General features: G+C 53.0%; 2 protein-coding genes across 2 annotated transcripts; one reads left to right on the plus strand and one right to left on the minus strand.

The window, feature by feature from the left end:
• Nucleotides 1-672: 672 nt before the first annotated feature.
• S1PR4 (sphingosine-1-phosphate receptor 4) lies at nucleotides 673-1899 on the minus strand. The gene has a single exon (XM_008937590.1). The coding sequence runs from the start codon at nucleotides 1897-1899 to the stop codon at nucleotides 673-675; it is 1227 nt and encodes a 408-aa protein (XP_008935838.1).
• An 8002-nt stretch (nucleotides 1900-9901) lies between these two features.
• On the plus strand, nucleotides 9902-11599 carry LOC103770335 (mast cell protease 1A-like). Its single transcript, XM_008937592.1, has 5 exons — nucleotides 9902-9971; nucleotides 10057-10204; nucleotides 10396-10531; nucleotides 10857-11108; nucleotides 11465-11599. The coding sequence occupies exons 1-5, from the start codon at nucleotides 9902-9904 to the stop codon at nucleotides 11597-11599; spliced, it is 741 nt and encodes a 246-aa protein (XP_008935840.1).
• The last annotated feature ends 457 nt before the right edge of the window (nucleotides 11600-12056 follow it).

A 12056-nucleotide genomic window follows, 5' to 3' on the forward strand; every position in this document is an offset into this window, starting at 1 on the left:
TGCAAACCTCTGCCATCCTGTGGCCAGTTTGTGCTGCACTACAAGGGGGCACTTTTTTCCTGGCCTGGAGCCTCTGAGCTGCCCCACAACTGCACACACTTGCGCTTGCAAACCCCTGTTGTTGTTCCTGACTCCCTGGCAAGATATCATGCCTGCATCCTTTCCTAGCAGATGTGCCCATCACAACAGTTCCATAAGGCTGTAAACTGCAGAAGGCTCAAATATTGCCCCCAGCCCTGCACGACATGTGATGGCAGTACTGCCAGTGAAGCCTGATCCCAAGGGGTTGGGGGACAGTCTGGCTGGGGATACCCACCCTATTTGTCACTGTGCCCTGGGGCAAAATACCCTCATCTGAGCAGGTACAGCATCTATGCACACACAGAGCAGGGTCCACTTAAAACCTAGGCACAGCAGTGGTCTCAGCACAGCATCAATCCCAAAATGTTCCATGTCCTTCTTTCCCATCCTAAGAGCTGTCCCTGTGCTGCACTGACACTGAGGCAACATCCCAGTCTGAAGGCACTGGAAAGCCTGGCCACATTTAACCCCTGGGGTGAGGCCGCACCTGGTCAACCTAAGCTGCATGCAGGCTACAATTCTGCAAGGTGAGGACCAGCAGTGTGATATCTTGGGGGGCTGCTTGGCGTCTCCTGCTCTCTCCATGGCCTCTCAGAGGCTGGGGAGATTGCTCATCATGCTAGAGTTGCTGGAGAGAGGTGCTCTGGGCCGGGTGTTCAGTGCTACAGAGCTGCGGAAGCTCTCCCGGTAGCGCAGGGAGCTCTCTGTAGATGAGCCAGAGTTGATGTCTGTGATGACCAAGCAGTTCCCAGGCTTGCAAAGCCCAACCCTGACACAGCAGCAGCACAGCAGGTTCCCCACGGCACGGCGCACCTCCACGCTCCGGAGGGAATAAATGATGGGGTTAACGCCCGAGTTAATCATGGCCAAAGCCAAGGTCCAGTCCAGGCTGTGGAGGTGTGTGCAGGTCTGGGTCTCACAGAAGACGTCAAAGAGCAACAGGACGAAGAGGGGGCTCCAGCAAATGATGAAGGCTCCCAGGATCATCAACACAGTCTTAAGCAAGCGCAGGGACCGTTTGCGGCTGTGCCGAGAACTGATTTGCTTAGAACTGGCCTGGACCAGCTGGAAGATGGAGATGTAGAGGCCGATGATTCCCAGGAGGATGATGCTGAACATGATTACAGAGAAAAGGATGTAGTTCTTGGAGTAGAGAGGCAGGAGGACAGAGCAGGCATTGAAGTCACACAGACAGTTCCAGCCCAGCAACGGAAGCAGTCCAATGATGAAGGACAGCAGCCAGCAGGAAATGATCAGGCTGCGTAAGCGCAGGGTCTTGCTGGCTTCGTTCTCAGCAATCGGCCTTACCATGGCACTGTAGCGCTCGATGGCAGTCACAAGCAAGCTGAAGGTGGAGGCAGCCAGCGCGATGAAAAGGATGCCTTCCCTCAGGAACCAGAGCTGAGGTGAAAGCTGGAAAGTCTTCTTGCCTGAGAGGCAGAGATTACAAAGGTAAGCAATTCCTGCAAGCAGATCGCTTACAGTGATGCTGGCAATGCAGGAATAGACCCAGCGGCGGGCTCGCAGACAGCACAGGATGGCCAGCAGCACAAGCAGGTTCTCCAGGATGATGAAGCAGCTAATGATGGCAAAAGTTGTGCGGATGAGACCCATTCCCTCATCCCCAGTCTGCCGGTTGGTCAGCTTGCCTGTGAAGTTGTAGTGCTGCAGGATGATGTTCACATTCGTCTTGGCAGCCAGCTGCAGGCAGGAACCTTTCCTGTCAAGCATGTCAAGTCTGAACTCAGGATATTGAGCATAGCCCAGTGAAAGGGGAAGGGAAAGATTCACCATCCAGCTCAGCTCTATACCATCCATCTTCTGAGGTCAGCAACCAAGGGATGCACAACAGAGCAAAGGTTTGAGGCAGGCTTTGAGGCAGAGCAGACCCTCTGTTTGTGGGTTGGAGGCAGCTGTGAGACTGCCACACAGGACCAGCTCTGATCCCAGCAGTCCTACCCAACGTGGAGATTAGTTAGAGCCGTGTCTGCCAGCCCTGCGGCACTGAAAGAGCAAGGGGAAAGGAGGGTGAGGTGTTTTGTAAGTCCACACATGAACATGGGCTTCCTGTTGTTTAATAAAGTTTCCTGTTGTGAACATTGACATTGTTTCTAACAGCTATCATAACTTCTCAGTAAGGGTCTGGCTAGTCTTAGCTTTGCTGTGGTTGTAAAGGTGGGACACAAATGAAATAATGTCTTAGGCCCCTCTTTGAGTTGGGACAGGTTGGGTCAAATGGGTAACACCTCCCACCTTGATGGGTAGAGTCTGTTGGGCTGAACAAAGCCAAGTGCCACCTAGACAGTCTGAGACACTAAGCGCTTTGCCTTTTGTGGCATTAAATCCACCCCTGAGCCTAAGAGAGCAGCTGCCTCTTCATCAACAGCCCTGTTTACCACCCATGCCCAGATGCACCCTTCTCCAGGAGAAAGCTCCATGCTTTCACCCCTCTGAGCTCTTCTGTGGGCACAGTTCCCATCAGTCTCCATTCAAGTCCTGCCCTGTCAATGCAGCAAGCCCAGGCACCTGTGTGGCTGCAGCAAGGGCTCAGCTCTACCCAGTTCAAAGGAAACCAGTTGTTCAAAGCCTGTGTGTGCCCCATTACAACCTCCACTTTCAGGTCTCCAAGCATCTGCTACAGGTGGATCAGGATCTTCCCACTGACTAGGTCACAGATAGAGGCACAAAGCTCCTGCCTGTGCCCAGCATTGCAGAAAGCACAAGGAGCTGTGCTGAGACCAAAACCCAGGGGTCCTGACATGATTGCAGTGTTAATGTCTATCATTGACCTATTCCCTGCATCTGCAAAACTTGACTGGAGAGAAAGTCTTGCAATGTGGTATTCCCAACCTGTGAAATTTTCCGCATGACTCACCTGTCATGACTGGCCTGAGGCTCTTGCTGCCAGAGGGAAGGTCAGCAGCTAGCTGTGCTCTCCAGCTGCTTGTCTGAGGCCCAGCACAGAGTAGGTAGTGGGGAGGGCTCCTTATGCAAAATGAGTGAGACTGCTACCTACCAAAGTGGAAAAAGGGAAGTTACAACATCAACCACATTTCTGTGCAGGATGGACCCCACCCAAAACAGCTGCAAAGGGGCATAGAGAAAAGAAAGGCAGAGCACCTTTTAACTCTGGATCTCAACAGAAGCTCTGCCCTGCTTTCACCTGTGTTCTCAGTCCAGATTGGCATAAGCCACAGAGAGGTCCCCAGGTTGAGAGCAAAGAGCAGTCATCATTTCTTCCATCAGCATGGCAAGCAGGGAGTTGTCCTGGGAGTCCATCAGCTGCTTGATGCGTGGACAGGTCCTAGCCTGGATCGCAGAACAGACAAGTGGAAAATGCCAAGGAGGTTCCTGCTGCAGGAAGTCATCATGTGCAAGCAAGAGTGATTCTCATCAAAAGCTGAGGGCTCCATCCTCCACATTCACACTTTCAGATGGTGTTTTGGACTTTTCTGTCAGCAGCATGGAAATAAACCCATGCTGATAAAGTCAGGAGATGACCCCAAGATTGAAAGAGCGGAAATCGGCAAGAAGGCTAGGCCATGGGTGCATCTCAGTCCAGAGAAGTGCAAGGTTGCACACCCAGCACAAAGAGTACACTCTCAAATCAGTGAGGCAGATGCTCCCAGAACCGCACTGGAACCAGAAGGGTTGATGTGATTGTTAGACATCATCCCTGCTTTATTCTTGCTTCAGGCTGAGCCTTCAGCTAATGTGTCTGCTCAGGACAGCACTGATGTGTTGTACCTAAAAGATTAGAAGATGAAGAACCTTGCCTTGTCAGGGGCCCTAAGTAGCTTCTCAGATAGCTGGCAGCATGTGAGCAGTCTCAGGAAAGAGATACCTGATGGGAACAAGCCCTTTGTCAGGGAGATCTGCAGAGAGTGTGTGGCAGGTGGGAGGCAAATGTTCTCAGTTGCAGGAGGGATTGAGGCCGCTGAGCTGCTGGGACAGCTCAACACACTCACCCATGGTGTGCCAGGTCCTCTGGACCAGCAAAAGATCAGAGGCTATTCCTAAGGCCCCTTCCACAAGCACATCAGGTGCTGCCTGAAAGGCAGGGCTGGTTGTTTTGTCAAGAGCTGTTCCAGTGAGACAAACCCCTGTCCTTTGCTCTGTCCTAGCACCTGGCTTATCTGACCTTTCCATAGTGGAGGGACCGGGTTCCCACACAGCACGCCACAGTGCCTGAGCTGCGTGCCAGCCCTTGCTGCTGCCCTTCCAGCATCCTCTCACTTCTGTCCCCCCAACAGCCTGCCGAGCTCCCTGCCTCAAGGCCACACGTATCACCACACACCTCAAACACTGCTCCCATCTTCCAGCAACTCAGGGCAGGGTCCCATAGCCTGGAGGAATCTGGGTCCCCTCCACTCCATGCAGTTGGCCCAGCAGAGCAGAGCCTTCCTGGCTGGCACAAATCCAGCTGTGTCCCCCTGAGCTACTGCCGCAAGACCCGAGGCAGTGAGTCCCCGGCTCCATGGCTGGGGGCAAATGAGGCTCCTTCTCAGCTGGGCACCCACACAAGGGAGGGTTCCTGTTGCTCTGCAGTGGCTCCCCATTGCTATCTGCACAGATGCAGGCTGTTTTATCTTGGTACTTCTCCTTTGCTGCCATTTCAGTTCAGATGTTCTTTCTTTGAAATGAAGGGGGGTGGAGGAGGGACACCCCATCCTGCAACGTTTCTCATCTCTTTCCTTCACATCAAGACCACAATCTACTTGAAACTGCCTGATAGCTGCCAAGTGCTGGGCTTGGAAGGACCAGGGGAGGTATGGGGACTAGCTGCAGCCCCTCAAACTCACTTCCAGAGCTGTGGTCATAGCAAGTATTCATGGATGCTGAGATGAGGCGCCTTAGCAGCGGAAGCTCTGGAACCCACCACAGCCTGCTCCTGCTGAGGCCAACAGAAAGACAAAAGTGCCTCAGCCCCAAAGGGAAGATTTTGTCTGCAGACACGGATGACCAAAGAGGAGCAGAGCAGGAGAAGCCTGGAGGCCAGCTCCCTGGGTTTGTGGCCAGTGGCATGTCCAGTCACTCCTGCCCCGAGACCATCTGCTCCCAGGGGGGTGTCCATCTCCATACTTGGAGGGGGAGGAGCGGGGGGAGGGTGGCCATGAGCAGCTGCAGCGGAAAGACAGCAAGCTACAAATGCAAGATAAAATATCAGTGATTTCTGTTGAGGTTTTCCTGATGTGCTGCTGCAGAATCCTGATTAAAACTTGTATTTTGCCCCAGCTGGCTCATGGGCAGCTGGCATCTCCATCTCTGTCCCACAAGCCTCCCTCTCCACTTCCCCACCCACCCATCCTGTCCCCGCCATGTGGCCCCAGCGCAGCCCGACATCAGCCAAGGCATCCATTTGCCCACAGGTGTTTTTCTGCTCCAGGAAGGGTGGAGCTGTGGGGGTTTAAAAATGACTGATCACTCCTGGCAGTTGGTTGGTTGGATTTTCCAGCTTTGCGCTCTTCTACTGTGTAGCAGCAGATGGTCGTCTTTCCAGTGGCACATCCCAGTTCCCAATGTGGCAGGATGCTTCTGGTCCCAAAGAAGCTGGGAAGAGTCAGCAAGGCCCCTCTGACTTGGGCTGACACCAAACCCTGGAGACTCGGCTCTTCACAGTGCTCAAAGAATTGTTCCAGGCACAGTTGTTGTGCCTGGGTGTCAGTTCACTGAAATGGGGGGTTGGTGACAGTGGGTCTCTGTAGAAAAGGAGTCTCTGCAGTACATCCCTGGATTTTAAGGAAAACAAGAACATGAAAGAGAAAGTTTCAGGATCATCTCCTTCAGGCCGCATTAACGACCTTAAATGGCAACGGGTTTTGTTGTTGTTTTTTTTTTCTTTAAGTGGTTTTCTTTAGAAACTTGCATTTCCTCAATGCAAATCATTAACCAGAAAGCAAACAGCTTTATAAAATTTCCCTTCTTACCCCCCCAAAAAGTAAAATTACTTGGAAGTCATCCCAATAAAAGACGTCATCAGTGGGCCAGCCCAGACCCTGTCTCCCACAGTATCACACTTTCCCTCCTTTGTGGCAGGTTTGAGATTTTGACGTTTTGACCAATCTACAGTGAAAGGCACTGAGAATTTCCAGTGCTCAGTGCCTGTAGGATGGAAGATTTGGAGGTGCTCATTCTTCAGCATCCCTCCAGAATGAGCATGCCACACAAGCAAACTCCTGAGTCTTTCTGCTTCTTTACAGCGTGGCACTTCATGCAGCTCCTGACAGCCACTGGCAGTTGCCAGGGCAGCAATCCCTCCTCTGCTGGACTAGCTCAGTGCCTGGTCTCCAAACACCATGCCCAGCACCGGCTCTCCTGCTGTGGCTGGGACGAGTTCAGCTTCCCCCTAGCACCTTCTGTCCTGTAACCATGTCTCCAGAAAGAAGGGAGCTGCAGGGTGTTCCTGCCAGCCCCACTCTGTGTGGCATGGTCAGCCACAGTCAGCGTGGTGTGACCAAGGCCATGAGGCTGCTCCAGAGGCCTGGCTGCAATCTCTGGCCTTGACTCCCCTGTGCAGGACCCACAAAATCCCCCTCCTTGTGAGCTCATCAATGCTGCTTTGCACCCTCTAGGTCTAGGTCAGGGTCAGTGCCAGACTTGTCCCCACAAGCTCACAGCTGAGAGCTGTGTATTCCCAAGTTCATGCAAGGACAGCAGGGAGGAACCAGTCCTCGCTCAAGAAATGGGGCAGGGAGAGCTCATCGTAACCAGCGGGGTGCTGCCCGTGCAACGGGCAGTTGGCAGGGGTGTGGTGCCAAGCACCACGCAGAGGAAATTGGGTGGTTTGAACCTAACCTGAGCACTGCAGAGGAAGGACAAGTAACACACCTCCCTGTGGTTAGTGCTGCCTGGCTGGGGCAGAGCATTTACTGGCAGTGAGGCTGGTGCTGCTGAACTGTTTGGAAAGTATAAATTTATCCCAAGCTCTGCTGCTTGCCATCCTGCGCACCACTTCCTCCACCTGCTGTTTTTCCTTCTTGCCTGTTATACACAAGAATACTAAAGCAGTTTGGGGCAGAGAACTGCTGTCTGGTTTTTAACTGTCTGCAGGGTAGCCTGGCCCCAGTGCTGCTGACCCACTGGATGCTGCAGAGCAAAAAAGTAAATTTCAATGGTCCTGAGCATCTGAGCTGGGAGCTTTCAGCTCAGTGCCACTGGGAACAAGGAGAAAGCAAGACCTTTGCACAAGGTTACTGCAGGATACAGAGTCATGGAGAGAGCTGCTGCTCACAGAGAGAAACTAGGGATCAGAGTACAGTGGGAGCCCTGTATTTGGCAGTGTGGTTTTAATCCAACAAAAGCCCTGATGCCCAAGGGCTAGCATTCAGGATAGCCCATAGTCCTAGACCTCCCTGTCCAGGTTAATATAGCCCCACCATGAGCCTTGTGGCTCTTCTGGTGTGCTGGAGACTGCTCCAGGCAGTAAGAGAGGGACATACTTATCTGTTGGCTTGTTTATACCTACATACATACTCTGTGTTTCCAGGAAAAAGTTTCAGGGTTTTTCCATTCTTATACTGCAGCTCTTCCTCTAACACCCTCCTCCCAGCAATGTAGACTTGTGTCGGTGTGGGCGGCACGGAGCAGCACGCAGTCCCCAGGCAGGTGCAAAGGAGGAACTTTATTGACAAAACACCCGGCCTTTTTATGCCCTTAGTCGACCATTAGTTTACATACTTTTTAGGCACAACAAACCCATTTTTACAAACCACCAACCACCACGGTGCAACCACACAGCACGCCTCGCCTCCTCTGTTCTAGCTGAGTCACTCTCCCAGAGCCCTTCTCTGCTTAGCCTGAGTTACCCGCTGGAGCTGTGATTTTACCAGGCCCTCCCTTACAAAGCTGCACCTATCGGCTACATAGACAGACAGGCAGATCAGCCTCACTGCCTCCCTGATGCCCTCCTGAGATACCTTCCCTGTCAGCTTGCCTGTATGCTCCCAGCATGAGTACCCTGCTGTTGGCTTGCCCAGAGACCCCCAGCTTTGATCCCTGGCTTGGAACAATGAGGGCTGGCACAAGCAAAAGGGAAGGAAGGGCTAGGAGAGGTGAGTGTTGTGCCTCTCTGAGCTGTGAGCAGGGCGCTGGAGGACATCTTATCCGAGATGGCAAAATCAGCCCAACACCAGCTTGCCAGGTACACTGCAGGCAGAGGCAACAGCAGCATCTAAGCACTGTGCTTGTGCCAGGCCTGATAGTGCTGCCCATGCAGGGCATGTCTGCCAGAAGCAGCACCCTTATTGCATGCCAAAGGAGTTTTTAGGACAAGTCTTCCTCCTGATCCACTTTCCTTTGCTGGGAGCCTTGGAGCTCTGTGTGCTGCTTAACCTGAAAGCACACCCAGTAGGAAGCAAAGCTGGTCATGTCTCGGACAGGCATAGCTGTTTAAACCACTTCTCACAGACCTATGTAAGGACTGGCAACCAAAGACTGCTCCAGAGAGGGTGATTTAGGATTAAAGCATATCTCATTTTCTTCTGAAGTGATGTGCAGGCCCCTGAGGAGTATTGGCAGAAAGCAGCCCAGGAAACAGGCACATAGACAGGGTCTTTGGGTAGAAAACTCTTCCATAGCAGGACCAAGGATTCAAGGGGTTAGAGAGAGTGACATTGAAGCCTCAGAGTGGCTTTCCCTATAGAGATGTGTTCTGTCCCGGTTAGAAGGCAGAACTGTGTCCCACCTCCCTTATCCCTCATTTTCCCAGATAGAGAGGTAAATAAGGAAGGCAGGGGGAATGAAAACCTTGCACCAAATTGAAAGTTAACAAAATGAAATATATTATTTAACAGGGAACAGAAAGGAAGAACGGAAGGGGTTTAACAGGGTACAGAAAGGAAGAAGGGTAGGGGTTTAACAGGGGAGGGGGGTTGTAGGAACAACAAGGTAAGGAAGATTAAACTTCCAAATATACAAAACCCAAGTGCTATGCTGAGGCTCCCCGGTGCTGGATCTCGCTGGATTGAGGTGGATTGAAGCTGGAAGCACAATCCTTGGATGTGGATGGAGGCAGGGAAGAGTCTGTAGATCAGGCCCAGGTCTCCAAGATGGCCACGGCCACGTGTAGCACAGGGAGCAGCAGAGCAGCATGTGCCCAGGTGCAAGGTCAAAGGAGCAAGAGCAAGAGGCAGAGGCGTGCCTTTCTCCCCTTTTTATAGACCTTGGCAGGAAGTCCTGAAGACAGGAAAAGGGGAGTGGGAATAGGACAGGTGTACGCCCCTTTCATTCAGGCTTGTACCTGGTTTAGGGTTTCAGATCTCCACCCACCAGGGGCAGCAGGTTTCAAACCATTACAAGATGAAAGAGCAACTACAGTCATGGCATATGCCAACAAAACATGAAGTTACCTGACCACCCCCAGGAACAAGTGTCATGAGCTACTGAAGGTACAGTATGCAACAATCTGATTGCCAGAGCTTGAAGACACCATGCTTAGAAACAGGTAGATGTGATTTGTCCTGCAGCCACACTGGGGGATAAATGCTAAAGCACACATGAAAAATACCATAGGACACCCCTCCCAGTCAGCACCCCTGAGGCTTTGGGATGCAACCAGGCTCCTGGCCCTGGCCTTTCTGTCCTGCTTTATCGCTCACCAATCACAGCCTCCAGGCACGTGGGGCACACAAGCAGGCTGGGGAGCAGAGATGCAGATAGACCCGCAGGGATGCTGCGCCGCTCTGATTAGCACAATCAGGCCATCACACATGGTTTCCTGGCTGCTGGGTACAGCTGCTCCCAGGCTATAAAACCAGCTCTTGGGCATTAGGAGACTCAGACTTCCACACATCTTGGAAGGAGAGTCCAGCTGTGGGAAGAGATGTGCCAGCCCCAGCAACAGTTGCTGCTGGCCCTGCTGCTTCTGCTTTCCTGTCCATGGGCCAATACCAGTAAGCTGGGGTGCCACAAGCTAGCACTGGCCTGGGCACTGACCTCAGCAGCCACCCACTCATCCTGCGGTGGGGTGTCTTTCAGGTGCTCTGCGGGGTCAGATTGTGGGGGGCCATGAGGCTAAGCCCCACTCCCACCCATACATGGCATACCTGAAGGCAGGGATGTATGCCTGTGGAGGCTTCCTGGTGGCCCCTGACTGGGTGATGACAGCCGCCCACTGCCTATCTGGGTGAGTACTTCATACAGAGGCTTTATACTTTTCCTCCTCCTCTAATCCATGAGGTCCATCACTGGAGTAACTTTGGAGTAGGTTCCTCTTCCTTCTGTGCTGAGCAGCTCTCTCCACCTGCCTGCAAAAGCAGAAGGACACAGGTGAGACCAAACTTGCTTTCCCCTTCTCCCTTTTGCTCCCATGGCCAGGAATATCACAGTCATCCTGGGGGCTCACAACGTCCACGAACCAGAAACTACTCAGCAGGTCCGAGGAGTTATCAAATACTACCAGCACCCGGAATACAACCCTGAAACCACGTCCAATGACATCATGCTTCTCAAGGCAAGGCAGTCCTGCAGCAGGCAGTGGATCAGAGGGTTGAGTGGGGCTGTGGATCTAGCAGGGTCTGAGCAGAGCAGACTTTCTTGCTGTTAGCTCCTTCTGCAAACCATCAGCTGCTTCTGCTCATGATTGCTGGAGCCAGGCAGGAATGGGAGGGACCTGAGAGGGAACCATGGGCAGGGTTTGGAGCCACATGTCCTATTCACAGCAGCTCACCAGAGCTTGCAGTGCCATACGTCCTGCTGGGCCTCCCCCACCCCTGCACGTGAAGTGCCCGTCAACTCTTCTGCTCGTAGCCTTCTCCAAAAACTTTGCTTTCTCCCAGCTGACAGCAAAGGCAACTCTCAATGACTATGTCAGGACCATTCCACTGCCCAAGACCAGCAGCGACCTCCCCACAGGCACCAAGTGCAGCATAGCTGGGTGGGGCCGAATCGATAATGACCGTGCTACCGACAAGCTCTTTGAAACCAAAGTCTCCATCTACAGCCGCAGGAAGTGCATCCAGTTCTTTCCACATCTCAACACCGGCATGGTCTGTGCTGGCAGCTTCCATGAGCTCAAGGATTCTAGCCAGGTATGGGCTGCTGATGAGCTGGGGGCTTGGCCTTGTGGCAGGCAGGCTCACTGGTATCAGAGGCTGCTGCTGGCACAGTCTTAGCTGGTTCCTAGGGGAGGTGATAAGCCTTTCATTTGTAGCTCCCATGTAGACCAGTTCTCTGGATGCTCTAACACCACAGCCCATGCACAGGGCCAGAGCCCAAACTTGTTGGCTCCAGAGAGCTCCTCCATGGGCATGTGGGGCAGGAGCAGAGCCACAGATCTGGAGCAGTGACAGAGCCCTACTGGCAGTGCCTGGGCAGGGAGAGACCAAGGTGAAACCTGTTCCCACAGGGAAGAGGCCTCTAAAACCAGTCTCTCATCTGTCCTCAGGGAGATTCTGGTGGACCCCTGGTATGCAATAAGGTGGCACAAGGTGTCGTTTCCTTCGGGTATGACAACCCGCCCGGGGTCTACACCCGCATCTCCAACTACCTGCCCTGGATCAAAAACATCATGAAGAAGTAGCCACGGTGGCACTTGCTCCAGCACTGGTGCAGCCCTGGAGACTGCACTGGTTTCCTTCCTGCCCCTGCTGAAGGCTTGACTCCCTCCTTTCTCCTTGGGAACCTGTGACTGATCAGTGCACACAAGGGTCCCCTTCTTTCTGTTCCGAAGCTGCTGGCTGCCCCTTTCTCTGCCCATCTCAGGCAGCCAGTTCAGAATCATCTTAAATGCCTCTGGCAGATACAGGGATTGTCCCAGATGGCACCAGGAAGAGGCTGTGCTACAACAGACCGTTTCCTTCAGAGATAACCTTGTCCTTGCTTCACTTAATCATGCACAGTAAACTCAGAGCTGCATTTCCCAGCGTGTGTCTTTCTCATACCTTCAACCAAGGGAGAAGGGAGGGAGGGTCTAGCTGGTGACAGCAAGAGATCAGCCTGTTGGGACAGAGGCAGGAGAGCCTGACTCTTTCCACGGC

Source organism: Merops nubicus, unplaced genomic scaffold, assembly GCF_000691845.1.
Source record: "Merops nubicus isolate BGI_N331 unplaced genomic scaffold, ASM69184v1 scaffold22843, whole genome shotgun sequence".
Taxonomy (NCBI): domain Eukaryota; kingdom Metazoa; phylum Chordata; class Aves; order Coraciiformes; family Meropidae; genus Merops; species Merops nubicus.